Consider the following 20852-nt stretch of genomic DNA (forward strand, 5'->3'; position numbering starts at 1 on the left):
TAGGAGGAGCTACTCTGGGAGGAGCCATTCTCCTGGCGGAGGAGCTACTCTGGGGGAGGAGCTACCTTTGGGGAGGAGCTACCTGCTGGGGAGGAGCTACTCTGGGAAGGAGCTACCTTCTGGGGAGGAGTTACCTTCTGGGGAGGAGCTACCTTCTGGGGGAGGAGCTACCTCTGGGAGGAGCTACTTGGGAGGAGCCACTTGGGGAGGAGCTACCTTCTGGGGAGGAGCTACCTTTGGGGGAGGAGCTTACCTCTTGGGGAGGAGCTACTTGGGGAGGAGCTACCCTGGGGAGAGCACTGATGGAGGAGCCACCTCTGGGGAGGAGCTACTCTGGGGAGGAGCTACCTCTGGGGGAGGAGCCTCCTGGGGAGGAGCCACCTGGGGAGGAGCCACCCCAGGGAGGAGCCACTCTGGGGAGGAGCCACCTGTGGGAGAGGAGCTACTGGGGGAGGAGCTACCTTCTGGGGAGGAGCCACTCTGGGGAGGAGCTACCTCTGGGGAGGAGCTCACCTTCTGGGAGAGGAGCTACCTCTGGGGAGGAGCTACCTTCTGGGGGAGAGCTACTCTGGGGAGGAGCCACCTGGGGGAGGAGCTACCTCTAGGGGAGGAGCCACCTTCTGGGGAGGAGCTACCTGCTGGGAGAGAGCGAGTTTCTGGGGAGGAGCTACCTCTGGGGAGGAGTCACCTCTGGGGAGGAGCTACCTCTGGGGAGGAGCTACCTTCTGGGGAGGAGCCACCTCTGGGGAGGAGCTACCTTCTGGGGAGGAGCCACTCCTGGGGAGGAGCCACCTCCTGGGGAGGAGCCACCTCTAGGGGAGGGCTACCCTCTGGGGAGGAGCTACCTGCTGGGAGAGGAGTTACCTGGACCCTCTGGGGAGGAGCTACTTGGGGAGGAGCTACCTTCTGGGGAGGAGCTACCTTCTGGGGAGGGAGCTACCTTCTGGGGAGGAGCTACTCTGGGGGAGGAGCTACCCCTCGGGGAGGAGCTACCTCCTGGGGAGGAGCCACTCTGGGGGAGGAGCTACTTGGGGAGGAGCTACCTTCTGGGGAGGAGTACCTGGGGAGGAGCTACCTTCTGGGGAGGAGCTACTGGGGAGGAGCCACTCTGGGGAGGAGTACTTTTCTGGGATGAGCTACCTTCTGGGAGGAACTACCTTCTGGGGAGGAGTTACCTTCTGGGGAGGAGCTACCTTCTGGGGGAGTGTCCACCTTCAGAGGAGCCTCTGAGGAGCATCTCTGGGGATGAGATCCTTCGAGGAGACACCTTCGAAGAGCCACCTCTGAGAGAGACACCTGGGGAGGTGCTACCGGAAGATTCTCACGGAGAGGAGCCACCTTCGGGGGAGGAGCCACCTGGGAGGAGTCTGGACCCTCCTGGGAGGAGCCCTTCTGAGAAGCCAGGTGTCACCTCCGGGAGGTGTCATCAGAGGAGTACTCTGGGGGAGGTTCCACCTGGGGAGGAGCCACTCTGGGGAGGTGCTACTCTCTGGGGAGGTGTTACCTCCTGGGGAGGAGTTACCTTCTGGGGAGCCACCTTCTGGGGAGAGGAGCCACTCTGGGGGAGGTGTTACCTCTGGGGAGGTGTTACCTCTGGGGGAGGAGTTACTCTGGGGAGGAGCTACCTTCTGGGGGGGGAGCTACCTGCCGTACTAGCAGGAACACACACAGGAAGAAAGAAGAGTTCCTGATATTCACATCGACAGTGATGTGTAGTGTGTGGGGTGTAGGTGTGTGGGGTAGGTGTGTGGGGTGTAGGTGTGTGTGTGTAGGTGTGTGTGTGTGTGTGTGTGGAGGAGTGTGTGGGGTGTGTGTGTGTGTAGGTGTGTGTAAGTGTGAGGGTGTAAGTGTGTGGGGTGTAGGTGTGTGGGTGTGTGGGGTGTAGGTGTGTGTGTGGTGTGTGTGGGTGTGTGGTGTAGTGGGAGGGTGTGGGGTGTGAGTGTGTGTGTGTGTGTGGGTGTAGGTGGGTGTAGGTGTGGGGTGTAGGTGTGTGGGTGTAGGGTGTAGTGGTGAGGTGTGGGTGTAGGTGTGGGTGTGGGAGTGTAGGGGGTAGAGGGTGTGGGTGGGTGTAGGGTGGGTGTAGGTGAGTAGGTGAGGACACGTAGGTGTGTGAGTGTAGGTGTGGGGTGTAAGTGTGTGTGTGTAGGTGTGTGGAGTGTAGGTGTGTGGGTGTAGGTGTGAGTGTAAGTGTGGGGTGAGGTGTGTGGGTGTAGGTGTGTGGATGTGAGACAGTGAAGTCAAGGTGGCATAAAGTCAACGAGAGTCAGCTCAGGTGAAGTAAGTAAGGTCATATAGAGTCAGGTCAGGTGAAGTATAATTAGAGTCAGGTCAGGTGAAATAAGTAAGGTCAGGTGAAGTAAGGTCAATTAGAGTCAGGTCAGGTGACGTAAGTAAGGTCAATTAGAGCTGGTGAAGCCGTATGTGACCAAGTGGGTGGTTTGGTGTTGAGGGACTTCACCTAGGTAACCACGCGATGAGGGATGGCGGTAGTTGTGGTAGTTGTTGTGGTGGTGGTAGGTTGTTGGTGGTGGTAGGTGGTGGTGGTGGTGGTGTTGGTGGTGGTGGTAGTGGTGGTCGTAGTTTATTGGTTGTAGTGTGTGTGTTGGTGGTGGTGGTAGTGGTTAATCATCCTCTTCTCTTTTTTCTTTTCTCTTTGACAACTTTAAGGTACTAGAAAGTTTGAAGATAATATAATTAAAGTAAAAAATTATTGTGAAGCCGAACACAAAGTTTTTGAAAGAGAGAGAGAGAGAGAGAGAGAGAGAGAGAGAGAGAGAGAGAGAGAGAGAGAGAGACGAACTCAATCCCTATAACAATAATATCACATTTAAAAAAAATCGACAAATAAAAACAATAATTTTCTTAATATATACAAACCTCTTGCGTCAATATCAGTATATATACACACGGTGAAAATAACAACAAAACAAAGAACTATAAATATAACAAGAGATAATGAACAATAATAACACACACACACATTAAGAGATAAAACAATAACAGGATAAAAAAAATAGATAAGAACGTGATAATAGATGAATATAGTAATAACAGTAATAAAAGAGATATAAAAAAAAACAAGAATATTTAAAGAACTCACATGAACAGTAGTGAGATAAGATAAGAGGAGCAAGAACACAACAGACGTAAGCAACAGATGGATAAGAGTAACACAACAAAAGATCAGAATATGGGTACAAGAGATAATAATGATAAGAGAATAACAGAGATAACAACAATACTAAATCACTGGTCAATAACCGTACAATAACAGATAAAATACAGTTATAGGTGTAAACAGACAGACAGATACCTACAACAGGAGATAATAGCAACAGACACAGATAACAAAGTGCAATAATAACGGCAAGACATAAGCAACAGGCAACAGAAGTAGCACAACAGAGACAAAGATGACGTAACAGAGGTATTAATAACAGAACAACAACAGTAAACAGAAGGCAGGAGTAACAGGAGGAAGTAATAGACAGATAGAGAGACAACAGTAAGAAAATTAACAGAAGGAGCAACAGATATAACGACAAGAAACCAACAGAGAGAGAGAGAGAAATGAAATAGATAGCAACAGTACTAATTTAACGGTAACAGTAACCTAGAAAAATGAGACAATAAAACAGAGAAGGAAAACAGACAATAATAATAACAAAGGAAGAAAGAATAACACGATAAATAAAGAATACGAGATGAAAATAACACAATAAAACGGAAAAATAATAATAAAAAGGTGATAATAACAAGAACATAAGGCGGTAAAAATAACAATAAATTTTTTAGGCAAAACAATAACAAAATGAGGTGAGGTTATATTTGGATTTGTAGCGAGCAGGCAGCCTCAAGGTTAGCGAGCCGTGGCTTTACCGTAAACAAAAGTCAGCTGATAGATGTAAACATTGAAACGATATTTAAACGACCTGCGCTAAAAATCAGCTGACAGATATAAACATTGAAACGATGCTAAAGCGACCTAAGGCTAAAATAACCACAATACCTCAACAATTATCTAACTCCATCCGGAATTAAAAGACGAATTAATTAGAAAAAGAATAATCCTCGCATTCTCCTATGGTAATTAATCAAACGAGTGAATTAAGAAAATGACAATTCACACAATTCCTACAAGACTAGACATACGATTTAACTACAAAAAAAATACCTATCACACGCAATTAAGTCCCATATATCAGAAGGTCAATAAAACGATCTAATTTTCGTTCATTTTTTTTTGGTATTTATAAAAAATAGTCATGCGTATAATACTGTAAGTCCATAAAAAAAGCTGATAAAATTACAATAACCCCAGTTTTTTAGTATTTAGGAGAAAAATAATTTATTCGCACAAAGACAAGAAGCATAAATAGACGAAATGGATAAAAGAGCTAATAAAGAGAATAGCAGAATAAGAGGATAACAGACAAAAATATGTATTAGACAAAGATTGATAATATAATGGAGAGAGAGCGTAGATGTTGAGTAATGGAGACGATATTATTTATTAGGAAACGTAACCGATATTTTTACCTTATATTTGTCATTATATCTACTCTTACACCTACCCTCACACCTCCCCTTACTCCTACCCTGACATCTCCTTACTCCCACCCTGACATCTCCTCATCTTCACCCCTGACACCTCTCCTTACTCCTACCCTGACACCTCCCCCTACTCCCACCCTGACATCTCCCTTACCTCACCTCACATCTCCCCCTCACTCCTACCCCCACACCTCCCCTTACTCCCCACCCCACACCTCTCCCTACTCCCACCCCTCACTCCCCCCACTCCCCGCCCCACACCTCCCCACTCCCTACCCCGACACCTCCCCTTACTCCCCACCCTGACACCTCCTTACTTCTACCCTCACACCTCCCCTTACTCCCACCCTCACACCTCCCCTTACTCCCTACCCCTGACCTCCCCACTCCTCACCCCACACCTCCCCACTCCCCACCCCACACCTCCCCACTCCCTCACCCCACACCTCCCCTACTCCCTCACCTCACATCTCCCCTTACTCCCACCCTGACATCTCCCCACTCCTACTCCCCACCCCCACACCTACCCTCACACCCCCCCTTACTCCTCACACCCCACACTCCCCACTCCTACCCCCACACCCCTTACTCCCCACCCCACATCTCCCCACTCCCCACCTCACATCTCCCCACTCCTACCCTGACATCTCCCCACTCCTGCCTCACCTCCCCTTACTCCTCACCCTCACATCTCCCTTACTCCACCCTGATCTCCCCCACTCCCCGCCCCACACCTCCCCCTTACTCCTACCCTGACACCTCCCCCACACCTACCCTCACACCCCCACTCCCCACCCCACATCTCCCCACTCCCACCCCCACACACCACATCTCTACCTCACCCCACACCTCCCTACTCCCTCACCCCACACCTCCCCCTTACTCCCTCCCCCCACCCTTCTGGCAGGTGTAGGTAGCTCACACCCACACCCGCATCTACACCTACACTCACACCCTACACTTACACCCACAACACCTAACCCCACACCCACAACTACACCCTACCCACACCTAAACTTGCACCCATAACACCTAAACCCACGCCCACACTCTATCTACACCTTACCCACACCTACACCCCACCCATACTTACACCCACATCCATATCCACACCAACCCCTACACCCTCACCTTCACTGACATCCACACCCACACCTACACCAACGCCCACACCTACACCCACATCTACCCACACCCACACCTATACCCACATCTACATCCACACCTACACCCCACCCATACTTACACCCACATCCATATCCACACCAACCCCTACGCCCACACCTTCACTGACATCCACACCCACACCTATACCCACATCTACATCCACACCTACAGTCCTAAACCCACATATACACCTATACTCACCTATATCAACAACTACCCCCCCCCACACCTACACCCACATGTACACACATACCTACACCCACCTACACCCACACCTAGACCCATATCTATACACACCTACACTCACAACTAAACCCACATCTATACCCACACCCACATCTATACCCACACCCACATTTGTCCTACATCCTCACCCACATCTATGCCAACTACCCGACCTACAACCACACATACACCCAGACCCAGATCTACACCGACACCTACACCTAAATCTAAACCCACATTTAAATCCACACCCATATCTACACCCACATCTATACCCACAACTACACCCACATCTACAACCACATATACAGTATACCCACACCTATAACTACGCCCATAAATACACCCACATCTACAGTACACCCACATCTCCACCAACACCTACATGTACACCCACCTTCAACTCGTCGAGGTACAGTCAACCCTAGCTCTAGTACTCACCATTGTTATTTATGATCACGAGAAGTTTCCAAATGTTTGTATGTTTACTTAAAATTTTCTTCGTTATTTGGAAACTTCTCGTGATCATAAATAACAATGGTGAGTACTAGAGCTAGGGTGAGGTCGATGGGTCTTTGGTTGACTGTACATACACACACCAACACAATCATCTGTAGTAATATTATCACTACATAAAACATGACAAAAACAAAACTTCAGTATGTAATAATAATAATAATAATAATAATAATAATAATAATAATAATAATAATAATAATAAATAATGATAATAATCATAATAAAAACAAAAATAATAATAAAAAGAACAACAATAATAATAATAATAATAATAATAATAATAATAATAATAATAATAATAATAATAATAATAATAATAATTATTATTATTATTATTATTATTATTATTATTATAAACAATAATAATCATAAAATATAAAAAACTAAATTAAGACTGATAAAAATAATAAAAAAAAATTCATAACAATAATAAAATAAGAATAAAAACAATAATAAAACAATAATAATAATAACACCAATAATGAACCATTTCAACACAGTCCCCAGTTTATCCAAGCAAAAAATATTCGCCATGCAACATAAGCAGTCCATGTTAAAAAACGCGTAGAGGCAACTGTCTAGCAGTACAGTATATGAACGCTTTAAAAAACGCTAGTCTTATAGATTTAAACCAAAATTGATATATATACTGAATATATATATAAAGTGTGTAAGATGAGGACCCGAGCTGGATGGTGTCATGCTGTGTGTGTTGGCAGGTGTATGTCTGTCCAGGTGTGTGTGGTCAGGTGTATGTTTGTGCAGGTGTGTAGTCAGGTGTATATCTGTGGACAGGTGTGTGGGCAGGTGTATGTCTGTGCAGGTGTGTGGGCAGGTGTACGTGTGTGTGATGCCTACAAGTGACGGGTACTCACCAAGAAGCCTTAAGACACTGTGGTCGCTGAGCTCGGCGGCTGCCAGCAGAAAGAGGAAGGCAAATTTTGGAAGTTGACACACGATAGAGAAGACAGTTGAGAGGTGGAGGAGATGAAGGCCACCACACAGTCAATATTATACAAAAAAAATTATCATAACAACAACAACAACAACAACAAAACAACAACATTACAAACTAACTCATCGGGTTGTGTCTCTCAAGTAAAATCAATCACAAATAAAAAATATTGTCTGATCGATTGTTATGATGATTAGTATTGATTATTTTAAGTATAAACTAACCTGATATTTATGTGTGAGATGATGTTAACAGGAAGAAATGGGTGTGGGAAAGGAGGGAAGGGAGGAGGATGGGGAATGGAGGGAATGGAGGGAAGGGAATAGGCTTGTGTAGGTAAGTAAGTCAACTGACCATCACTCAATTAGCAGTCACCATCACTCTCACAGCCAACAATGACAACCTTCTCACATCATCATCATCATCATCATCATCATCATCATCATCATCATTATTATTATTAATATTAATACACAAATATAACACAGCAACAAATTATTATTATTATTTCACTAAGTTCAACTCGTGATTAAATTGCCTCAAACACATCAAAACAAAGAGGAAGAATTTTGGTTACAATAAAATACATAAAATTGGTTAAAACACACAACACAACACCTTAAAATTACATCACAGTTATAAATCACTTATGTTACCTACAACACAATATACAACACCTTCTGATCGCAACACCAGAATTATTATCTAGTTTTTTTTACGTATTATTGAATTTTATTTCACCCGATTTATTATTATTAATCTAAGCTTACCTGGCCAGACCTGACTGTATCTCTCCTTACCTGGCTTGACATGACGTGATATCACCTCAAATTACATGTCTTCTAATATCTTACTTGACCTGATCTATCCTGTCACATTCAAGAGTTGTCATTGTTCTTCTCGTGCTGCGTCTATTCTTGACTTACCCTGATATCTCAACAGCTGTTATTTCTCCATATCATGAATTGCTGTTTTGACCTAACCTGATCTACCCTAACCTGACCTCATCTGACCTACTCTCACCTAAACTCATCTGACCTAATCTCACCTGACCTCACACCTCAATGAGACGTTAACACATATGAACATAATAACATAAGAATGGAGGAAACTGCAGGCGTTCTATTGGCCCATACTGGACAGTCAGTTTACACCCACCTCCTATCGCTCATATAGCCGAGACTTACTGCCTCACACCCCTGTACTCACACAGTTGTGAATAGGTTACCTTCTATGCATAGAAGTAAACAAAGAATTTTTTTGAAATACTCTATAACATTCAATGTCATAATATCCTGACCCTTTGTGAACTCTACTCTGTAATCATTTTGCCCTACCGCTCATAGGATGAGTATGGGGTGCACAATAAACTAACCACTGTAAATGGCCAAAAAATAAAAAATAATCATATATCCGTCCAACCTTTGTTTGAAGCTATCCAGCGTATTACGAGTTAATGATGATGTTTGATAACTTGTTCCACTCATCCAAACCAATGTTTACCTATCTCGCGCCTAAATCTAGATTTGTCTAATTTAAAACCATTGCTACGAGTTCGCTCCTGGTTGGTTAGTTTGAGTACCTTTGTTATATCACCTTTGTTTAGCCCTGACTTCCATTTATACTCCTCGATCATGTCGCCCCACACTCTACGTCTCTCGAGGGAGTGCAAATTAAGATGCTTTAACCTGTCTCTGTACTCAAGGTTCTTAGTGACCCTAAGTTAATATTAATAAGTGTATCTAAACCAAAATTTTATCAACATACTGTAATAAAAATAGGAGACTAGGCAACCCAACTTATTTTACCTGATGATTAAACACCCTAACGTTACCTGTAGGAGTTAGGTTAGGTTATGGTAGTTTAAGTTAGGTCAGGTTGAGTTAGGTTAGGTTGGATTATGGAAGTCTAAGTTAGGTTAGGTTAGGAACTCATTTAACCTACAACCTAAATAAGATGTTAATGACCGACACACACACGGAACTATCTCCCTACTATTACACCTGCAGGAGGCCATGATGGGGAGGAGGAACCCATTAGCTTAAAAGGTACTAAAACAACACACCTGTGCTCCACCCTTCCTCGGCCCTAACCCTCACCACACACACTCACACCTTCACCACACACACTCACCTCACAAGACACACTCAGACCATCCCAAGACACACTCACACCTTCACCACACACACTCACACCCTCCCAAGACACACTCACACCTTCACAAGACACGCTCACACCTTCACCACACACACTCACACCCTCCCAAGACACACTCAGACCATCCCAAGACACACTCACACCCTCCCAAGACACACTCACACCTTCACAAGACACGCTCACACCTTCACCACACACACTCACACCCTCCCAAGCCACACTCAGACCATCCCAAGACACACTCACACCCTCCCAAGACACACTCACACCTTCACAAGACACACTCACACCTTCACAAGACACACTCAGACCCTCACAAGACACACTCAGACCCTCACAAGATACACTCAGACTTACACCCTCACCTCACAAGTGTTAATTTCAACGAAGGGTGAACAATACTGGTGGTAGGTCTGGATTACCCTCCGAGTGTACTGTAAACTTTAAATTAAAGACGAACTAGGTGTCGGCTCTCTGTTACAGGTGTGTGTGTGTGTGTGTGTGTGTGTGTGTGTGTGTGTGTGTGTGTGTGTGTTGCTGTGACGGCTTCCTCTTCTTTCCCATCCTCTTTCGCATTTTCCTCATCATCTTCTTCTTCCTTCTCCCTCCTCTCATCATCATTTTCTTCCTCATCCTCCTATTCTCCCTCCTCTTGGTCCCTCTCTTCTCTCTTCCCTCATATATCCCCTCTTCGTCCCCTTCCTCTTCTCCCCCTCCCTTCCTCTTCTCCCCCCCCCCTTCCTCCTCCTCCTAGATGCAGCAGTAGTCACCATCAACACTGACCTAACTCTCCAAGGGGGGTCAACCTCAGGCCATATCCAGAGAGGTCATAAGGTCGAGGATGAGGTCAAGGAAGAGTGAGTATGTGTGGGCCTTTCTACCATTAGCCTTCTCTTCCACCTCGTTCCCCTCCTTCTCGTTCCCCTCCTCCTCGTTCCCCTCCTCCTCACCACTACTAAACTACCGCTAATGTCTTCATAAACCTTTAATAAAGTCACAAATATTCAACTGAGTGCCACCTCTCTCTGGAAAAACAATAATACAGAATAAAAGACTGTATTTTCCAACAGTTAATCAGATACAAAAGAATAATACAAAACTAAAATACACAAATAACACAACAGTGAACTACAAAATAACAACGTAACACTGACATACAAACAAATAACATAACAGTGGAATACAAAATAACATAACAGTGGAATACAAAATAATAAAAATACAGTCACACTACAGTATAAGTATATTTTGTATGTAGTGAAAATGATGATGTAGAATTATGAAAAACAGTCAAACAGATAGGATGTTTATTTTGTTGTAATGATAAATGGACAGCGTTGAGTAATGACTGGTGTATATGTTCGCTGGTTAAAGGTTCACTACCACAACTACTACCAGCCACCACTATTACCAGCCACCACTACCAGCCATTACCAGCCATCACTACCAGCCACCACTATTACCAGCCACCACTATTACCAGCCACCACTATTACCAGCCATCACTATTACCAGCCATCACTACTACCAGCCACCACTACTACCAGCCACCACTATTACCAGCCACCACTATTACCAGCCATCACTACTACCAACCACCACAACTACCAACCACCACTATTACCAGCCACCACTATTACCAGCCATCACTATTACCAGCCATCACTACTACCAGCCATCACTACTACCAGCCACCACTACTACCAGCCACCACTATTACCAGCCATCACTACTACCAACCACCACAACTACCAGCCACCACTAAGACCAACCACCACAACTACCAACCACCACAACTACCAACCACCACAACTACCAACCACCACAACTACCAACCACCACAACTACCAACCACCATGAATCTATCACCATCAGTATCATCACCCACCACGTTATCTATCACCAATATCACCATCACTATTGCCATCATCACTACTCATCACCATCACTACTCATCACCATCACCTACCACACACACACACACACACACACACACACACACACACACACTACAAAAAAATAATTCCCCTCATTGTACATGTTAATAAAATTAGTGGGAGGAACATAATGCAATTTGTGGAGGCATTGAGGAGTGGCGGCTGGAGGTGGGTGGCGGCTTTGTTGTGAGTTACCCTGAGTTACCCCAGCCGCCATTGTCAAGAGCCGAGGAACACACAGCCTCTCCATAAAACTCAGTCATTGTCTATTACTCTCTTTTTTTCTTTTCCTCCTGTCATGTGTGTGTGTGTGTGTGTGTGTGTGTGTGTGTGTGTGTGTCAGTCCAGGGGTAATAAACTCAATGGTGTATATACGGTTCATTTATATACTGTACTCAACTGTACTTTCTTCTTTATGGCAACCAGAAAGTGACCTAACATAACCTAACCTTCCTTTACCCACGACCATATTTGAACTACATTTAACAATATCATCTTTAAAATTCTCTAACATTTACAATAACTTAATCCTCGTGTACTTATTCCCATTCATTACTTTACATACAACATTCAACATTATTAATTTTTATAAGGTAAACATCGAGGACTCTGTTTACATTTAGACGTAGGATCCCTTATACACAGCTTCCGCCCCACCGCCGCCATCTTGTAACAACAGAGAATTTGCCCACCTCAAGACCAGCGCCTCGTAAACTATACAATAAAGGTATTAACTCCCACAGTCCCTCACCGCCCTGTTTATGGGATCAATAACTGGCCCGTAAAAATATTTTGGTGACCCCATTACCAAAGGTCAAAGGTGAGGATAGGGAGAGGAGGGGAGGGGGGGGGGAGGAAGGAGAGGATTGCTAGAATTCGCTGGTGACTTCCAAGGAGGGGAGGAGGAGACAGTTTTGGAGGAAATGGGTGAGAATACGAATAGTCCCAATAGTCCCCAGGAAAGGGGCATCACACCCAGTAGCCTCGGGACTACAATATACAACCAGTAGCCCTGGGACTACAACAACCCCAGCAGCCCTGGGACAACAACACACACACAGTAGCCCCAGAACTACAACACACCCAGTAGCCCTGGACCACAACACACCCAGTAGCCCCTGGACTATCACACCCAGAAGCCCCTGGACTACATCACACCCAGTAGCCTCGGGACTACAATACAACCAGTAGCCCCGGGACTACAACAACCCCAGCAGCCTCGGGACAACAACACACACACAGTAGCCCCAGTACAAACACACCCCGTAGCCCCTACATCACACCCCAGTAGCCCGGAACAACACACACCCAGTAGCCCCGGGACTACATCACACCCAGTAGCCCGGAACTACAATACACCCAGTAGCCCCGGGACTACATCACACCCAGTAGCCCCGACGTAGCCCTAGCGTGAAGGGAAAAGCTTCAACGAGAAAAATTTAAGTCATATTTTCAACACCACTTAACAGCATGAAAGACACATCTCCCCTCTTTTCCTCCCCCTCTCTTCTTCTTCTGTTCTCTCCTTCTTCCCCTCTCTTTGTTCCTCGTTCACTTCTCCCCCTCTTCTTCCTCCCCTCTCCCCTCCTCGTCCTCTTCCCACCCCTCTCCTGCCTCCCCCCTTCTTCCCTGTCCTCTTCCTCTCTTCGTTCCCCTCACTTTCTGACGAGTCTTCGATGGAGTCCAGACAACAAGTTTCAGTCGAGGGGAGAAGAGGGGAGTTTAGGTGAACAGGGGGAGTTTAGATGAACAGAGGGGAGTTTAGGTGAACAGGGGGAGTTTAGATGAACAGAGGGGAGTTTAGGTGAACAGGGGGAGTTTAGATGAACAGAGGGGAGTTTAGGTGAACAGGGGGAGTTTAGTTGAACAGAGGGGAGTTTAGTTGAACAGAGGGGAGTTTAGTTGAACAGAGGGAGCGAGGTGAACAGAGGAGTTTAGATGAACAGAGGGAGCTTTAGTGATGAACAGAGGGAGAGATGAACAGAGGGAGTTTAGTTGAACAGAGGGAGTTTAGGTGAACAGAGGGAGTTTAGATGAACAGAGGGGAGTTTAGGTGAACAGAGGGGAGTTTAGATGAACAGAGGGGAGTTTAGTTGAACAGAGGGGAGTTTAAATGAACAGAGGGGAGTTTAGGTGAACAGAGGGGAGTTTAGGTGAAGTTTAGAGAGCTGAGGGGAAGTGAGGGGAGTTAATGGACCTTAATGGGGAGAAAATGACGAGGGAGGGATCAAAGGAAACTGCCGAATGAATGAATGAATGAAGGAAGGAAGGAGAGAGAGAGAGCGAGAGAGAGAGAGCGAGAGACAGAGAGAGAGAAACCATAAAGGAAGGATCAAAGAAGAAATGAATGAAGGAAAATAGAGAGAGGAAGAGACATTCAGCGAAGGATCAAGAACAGAAGGAGAGAGAAAGAAGCCAAGAAGGAAGGAAGGAAGGAAAGAGTCGGAGGCAAGACGAATGGAAAATGATAAACAAATGAGAAAGAACAAGAACAATGGGGAATAAATAGTTAAGTTAACATTACCAAACAGAACCTCCTCCTCCTCCTCCTCCCTCTTGGAAATGCTGGGGTGGAGGGGGGTGACGGGTGTGAGAGGATATGAAGGAAAAGGGAAGAGGTAGAGGAGGAAGAGGAGGAGGATATGAGAATTAAAGGAGATGAGAAAAAAGAGGACGTGGGAAGAGGAGGAAGAGGTGAGAGAAGATGAAGGCACAGGTGAGAGGAGGGAAGGAAGAGGAAGAGTAGGAGGCACCGTCATGTATGGGCTGTCGACCTGTCAGGTGTGTGAGAGAGAGAGAGAGAGAGAGAGAGAGAGAGAGAGAGAGAGAGAGAGAGAGAGAGAGAGAGAGAGAGAGAGAGAGAGAGAGAGAGAGAGAGAGATTCCAGCTGTCTGTGTATCCCCAGGCCAAACTACGTGGCCCTGACTCTATCCATAAACAAGACTGGGGAGCTGCCTGAGGGGTCAAATACTCAGGAAGATCGCCAAGATTGAACAACAATGAGGGTGGGGTGGGGAGGAGAGGGAGGAGGGGGACACGAGAGGAGGTGAGGGTAGGAGGAGGGGGGAGGGAGAGGGTGTGAATCAATGAGAGGGGGCCAGGCAGTCAGTAGTCCAGGCTGACCATTGCTAAGCTCCCTCCACTTCTGACCATCACGCCACTGTCTTTATTGGGGTCACGACTAGTTAAAAAGACTCCTCAAGCTCCCCTACCACCTCTACCTGCTACCTGTACCTCCTGCATGTCCTCCTCTCCATCATCTCCACCACTTCCTCCTCCACTCCATCCACCTCCTGCTCCTCCTCCACCACCTCGACCTGTACCTCCTGCATGTCCTCCTCTCCATCATCTCCACCACTTCCTCCTCCACTCCATCCACCTCCTGCCCTCCCCCTCTACCACCTCCACCTCTACCTCCTGCATGTCCTCCTCTCCGTCATCTCCACCACTTCCTCCTCCACTCCGTCCACCTCCTGCTCCTCCTCCACCACCTCGACCTCCACACTCATTGAAGACTTACACCACAAAACATCACCCAAATGAGTAAAAAAATTTCCTAAGTTTCACCTGTAGAAAACGGAGAGAGAAAATAAGAAGGGGAGGGGTAACTGAGAGAAAATAACACGCACACGCACACACACACACATACACACACACACACACAGTCCAACCTTTACCTCTCCTCTCGCTAGTCATTATGTAACTATTTCATCAGGTTGATTACGGTGCACCCCCCTCCCCCCCCAAAAATAAATAAAATAAAAATCTCGAAAAGTTTTAATAGTTTTGAGGTTTCTCCGGGCGCCATCGACGACAACAACAACAACAACAACAACAACAGTCCTTTATGGTAATAGCAGATATTCACTTTGATAATAAATACAACATAGAATTATACTATACACAAATGACACCAATACCACTATATACCTATTAGTAAAAACAAAACAACAAACAACAAACAACAACAACAACATGGCCGTCACTCCACACACATACACACGGTCAAGAAAATATTCCTACGGTAAATAAACATGTTATTATTACCACCCATCTATAATTAACTTGAATAAAACACATTTGAACGATACATAAAGAGACTGAACGTTAGATAAATGTTTGACAAATGCTACTTTTATATACACGATCCCTCAACAATATGGCGGCGGTGTAAACATGGATGACGTCATTCTGATTGAGGTATAAATGGTGACAGAAACTTGTGGGATGTTGTTGACTTTTGTTTGTTTGTTTGTTTGTTTAATTGATCGGAATCCTTAGCGCGCGCACACACACGCACACACACACACACACACACACACACACACACACACACGGATTACGTCGGGTTGACACAAGGAACCTCACAAAGCAGACGAGACCTGAAACACCTTAATTAAGTGTGTGTGTGAGAGAGAGAGAGAGAGAGAGAGAGAGAGAGAGAGAGAGAGAGAGAGAGAGAGTATGGGTAATGGTTTTAGTTGTAATAAAGGTGAGGAGGAGGAGGAGGTCAGTAATTAGCGTTAAGGTATAAATTTCTAAGTGGAGGAAGGCAAAGGTCTGACCCACAACCTTCTGATCTACCTCCCCCCTCCCTCCTTCCTTCTCTCCCTCCTTCTTTCCTTGTTTCCATCCTTCCTTCAACACTCCTTCCTCCATCACTTGCTGTGTCCCTTCCTTCCTTCCTTCCTCCCTTCCTTCCTTCCTCACTCCTTTCTTTCCTCCTCCACACACACACACACACACACACACACACACACACACACACACACCCACAGGTAATCACGACGTCTCAGGTAACAGGAGATTAACTCCACCAATCACAGGCCAACAAAGGTATGGATTAACACAAACAAACAAACAAACATACAAACAAACAAACAAACAAACATGTAAATCATTAACCAAACAAAAATACAAAAAATACATTAATAAATCCTAAATAAATATACAAATAAACAAAGACACAATTGAATAAAAAAAATATTTAAACAGACAAACAAACAAAACAAATAAATTAATAAACAAATTATTAAACAAACATACAAACAAATAACAATATGAAAGATCAGGTAAGGTGGTGGATGGAAAGGGTAGGTGTGACTCAGGTGGTGTGGCTGTGGTGGGTGTGACTCAGGTGGTGTGGCTGTGGTGGGTGTGACTCAGGTGGTGTGGCTGTGGTGGGTGTGACTCAGGTGGTGTGGCTGTGGTAGGTGTGACTCAGGTGGTGTGGCTGTGGTGGGTGTGACTCAGGTGGTGTGGCTGTGGTGGGTGTCAGCTACACTAACCTAACCTAACCTAACCTAACCTAACAGACTGACATAACGAAGAGGAGGATACTTTTCCCTTCCTCTCGTCCACCCCGTCAAGCACTCCTCACTACCGCAGCTAAAAAGATCATTGTTGTCTCTTTACTCTCCCCCCTCCCCCTCCCCTTCCTTCCCCAAGCTGGTAACCCCAAACGTGGACCATTAAAGCTTAATATAGGTAACAACACTATTGGCTGTCTCCCCTTTTAAATATCTCGGTGTCCCTAGCCCCTGTACCTCACCTGTCATACAACACCTAACCCGCCAATAGGTTAAACCACCTTTAATACGTAGCGAGTTACAACCCATATTATGGCGCTAATATTAGAATTGTTAAAATAATGTACCAAGATCTCTGATAGATTACCGCGCACCAGCCCTCATCCTTCCTGACGGGAAAGGTAGTGACAAGCTCGAAAAAATGCAAAATAAATCCCTTTGAATTATTTTAGGCTGTCCCATGAGCACTAAAGTACTTTATATGAGGAAAGAACTAGGTGTACCCAGTGTCAAAGAGAATAATATTGAAGTCATCCTCATGATAGCCTCATGGTTTTAAATTAGACAAATTTAGATTTAGGCGCGAGATAGGTAAACGTTGGTTTGGAAATAGAGTAGTGGATGAGTGGAACAAGTTACCAAACATCATCATTAACTCGAATACGCTGGATAGCTTCAAACATAGGTTGGACGGATATATGAGCGATAGGGGTTGGGTGTAAATGGGACTGCCCAGTATGGGCCAATAGGCCCGCTGCAGTTTCTCCATTCTTATGTTCTTATAACATTGCTTCATAGAAACTGCTGGAATATGAGTTATGAAACTGGTGAATCTAAATGGATCCAAACTACAGCTACACATATGAGGATGTCTGGACTAGATCATGTGTACAAAGCTGAGACACAGCAGCGCTTCCTGCCACCCTGGCAGACAGTTCCCTTCAATATCACAACACCCACGTACCCCCCTAAACGACTGACCACACATAATCCTATCTCCAACACACTGCCAAAGTGAGAGCTCTTGACCACATACATAACCTGCAGACTGAAAATAACATCACACAGACCATCTACACTGACGGCTCTCTTAACACTGTCTGTGGGAGGGCTGGAAGTGCTGCCATTGTGACTCAGCCTAACGATAATTTAATAGAGAAAGGAGCTAGAATTAATAAGTGGACATCGTCTCTAAAAACTGAACTATTTCCCTTACTCACAACCCTAAAACTTAATGAAGACACTGCCACTGACAGTCTCATCATCCCTGACTCCTTATCCTCACAACTTGGTCTTGATACCCTAAACTCAGATTGTCACCCGCTTGTCTCTGAAGCCAGACACAAGCATATGTGTCTTGTTGACGGGGTATCAGGATCAAGCTGCTGTGGATCCCCTCTCACATAGGCATCAGTGAACATGATAGAGCCGATGTCTTAGCTAAACTCGCGTCCAACAATGACAATGTTGAGTACAATCTAGGATTGTCAAACAGAACCTTAAAAACTGTAATCAGAGAAGAACTTTCTGTTGAACTTGAAGCCAGTAGACAAGTGCAAACAGGCACTAGCCAATCCATTGTTTACCATGATGAGATGTGCCATATAAAACATGTATGTGGAGCAAGTAACACGATCACCAGATTACAAGATGGTGTAACCGCTAGACTAAGGTTAGGATATAAGTACCTCTGGCAGTATGCCCCTCAGGCAGATGTGAACAAAATTAAATGTAAAGTGTGTGGCCAGACGTAAGGCCACACTCCAACACTACGTCTTAGACTGTGAAAAACTAGAACCTTATAGAGATAAATCCAAGCACACTGTGTATGGCATGGCACTTTACGTCTGGTGACAAGACAGCTGACACACTAAGGCTGTATCCCCACTTGGCATCCAGAACCTAATAAAGATTCTATGTACCGACATAAACAAACACTGTACTGGAAATACTCTGTAACATTCATTGTCATAATACCAAATCACTGGGGTCTGATAAACACCCCTGTGGCCTACACTCTGTAATCTTTTTTGCGCTACCGCTCACAGGATGAGTATGGGGTGCACAATAAACTAGCTACTGTCCGCGGCAAATTAAAAAAAAATCAAATTCCCTCCCCCAACTTCTCTCCTCTCCCATCTCTCCCCTTCCCTCATCCCCCTCCTGTCTGAACCATTCCCCCCTTAACGCTCTCTCACCCCTCCCATCCCTCAAAGACTAACACACTATGACATAATAGAGTTGTGCAATATAAGTGAAGGAGACGTAGAGGAATGAAGGAGACGTGGAGGAATGAAGGAGGAGAATGATGATACAATACAACTTTAGAGGAACAAAGGGAATAGAGGTGAAGAATTGAGTGCTGTTGATTGCGACTGAAAGAATGATGGATTGAGATCAACACTGCAGCCACCACACACACTGACCCTGTAAACAAAGGTGGAGAGAGAGAGAGAGAGAGAGAGAGAGAGAGAGAGAGAGAGAGAGAGAGAGAGAGAGAGTCTCTACCATGTCACTCCCCCTTTTTTCCCTCACCCCTGCACTTCACCTGACACTAAAAACCTTGATGAGACCAGCCAAGGTGAGGTGCTGTCGACACGTTCCCCACACTGAAGGGTTGTCTATACTGTATGTGTGTGTGTGTGTGTGTGTGTGTGTGTGTGTGTGTGTGTGTGTGTGTGTGTGTGTAGGTCAAGATCAGAGGTCTAATAGGATTGATGGTATTAACTGGTAATATCACACACATCTTTTAAGGATGAAATGAAAAGTTTGTCATCGTCATCATCATCATCTCTCTCTCTCTCCTGCTTCTGTTTACATGCATGGTCAGTGTCGTGATATTTCTCTCTCTCCTCTAATCCCTCTCCTCCTCCTTCCCCTCCCCACCATTTATTATGTACCTCCCTCCTCCCATATCTTCCTCTCTCTCTAAATTAAAACCATATTTCTTTCTCCTTTCTTTCATTTCCTCTCCTTTCATTCCTACACGACCAAAATTTATTTCATCTTGGTTTTTTCACTCACTCTTCTCCTCCTCTTCCTCCCCCCTTCCATCACTATTTCTTCTCACCCTCCTCCTCTTTCCTCTTTCCTTCTCTATCTCTCCTCCTCCTCCTCCTCCTCAGACACCAAGTCTTTAGAGCAGGTCAACCGTGGCTGCTTCCAGTTATCTGCCTCTCACTTTCCCTGCCTCACCTTCCCTCACTCTCCCTACCTCTCTGCCTCTCACTCTCCCTGTCTCTCACTCTCCCTCCCACTCCCTGCCTTTCACCCCCACCCCCCTCCTTGTATCTCACTCTCCCTGTCTCTCACTCTCCCTGCCACTCTCCCTCCCTCTGCCTTCTCCCACTATCTCCAATTATATCTCAGACTCTCCCTCCCTGTCTCCTCCAAAACCTTCTATCTTATCTCACGCCTCCCTGGATTTACTCTCCTCCTCCAAGACCGCCCACTGCTTCTTCCTCCCTTTGTTTGTATCTGTCTGTCTGTCTGTCTGTCTCTTGGTTATTCCACCTTCTTATTATTTACTAGTTTATTTTAGTGTGTGTTAATTCTGCCGTTCTATTTTTAGTTGCCTCTTAAACCTTTCCTCAGTGTTTTATTAATGATGTAACCTTTAGTGTCTCTCTCTCTCTCTCTCTCTCTCTCTCTCTCTCTCATTGTTGGTGTTATTATTTTCGAGGAGAATTTGTCTTCGTTTATTTAAGGTGAAGAACTATACACGATGTTTACCGTGTGCGTGTGTGTGTTTGTGTGTGTACTCAACATACACACACACACACACACGAACCAGACCTCTCAATCAGGCCAGCTAGCAGACGTCACACAAGACAGGTGAGGCGGCAGTAATCAGCAGACAGGTGAAGGTGGCCCCCATCTATCACCTGAGTCATTAGCAACACAACCTGTCTCAATGGCCCGTCTCCTCCTCCTAGTGTTACCTGTAGACGACTGCCATTGTGAAGGAGTTAAGGTCGTTGAGAACCTGTCTGTCTGTCTGTCTGTCTGTCGTAATATAAGGTCTCTCTCT

At 45.4% G+C, this 20852-nt stretch overlaps 1 protein-coding gene across 1 annotated transcript in view; it reads right to left on the reverse strand.

Moving 5' to 3' along the window:
* LOC121868300 (calcium/calmodulin-dependent protein kinase type II alpha chain-like) overlaps positions 1–20852 on the reverse strand; it is a 204551-nt gene that overhangs the window by 83675 nt on the left and 100024 nt on the right. The window contains 1 exon segment of the mRNA XM_042368752.1: positions 7341–7379. Within this exon segment, the coding sequence (XP_042224686.1) occupies positions 7341–7379 (39 nt within the window).

The sequence above is a fragment of the Homarus americanus genome, unplaced genomic scaffold, assembly GCF_018991925.1.
Source record: "Homarus americanus isolate GMGI-L3 unplaced genomic scaffold, GMGI_Hamer_2.0 scaffold19318, whole genome shotgun sequence".
NCBI classification, from domain to species: domain Eukaryota; kingdom Metazoa; phylum Arthropoda; class Malacostraca; order Decapoda; family Nephropidae; genus Homarus; species Homarus americanus.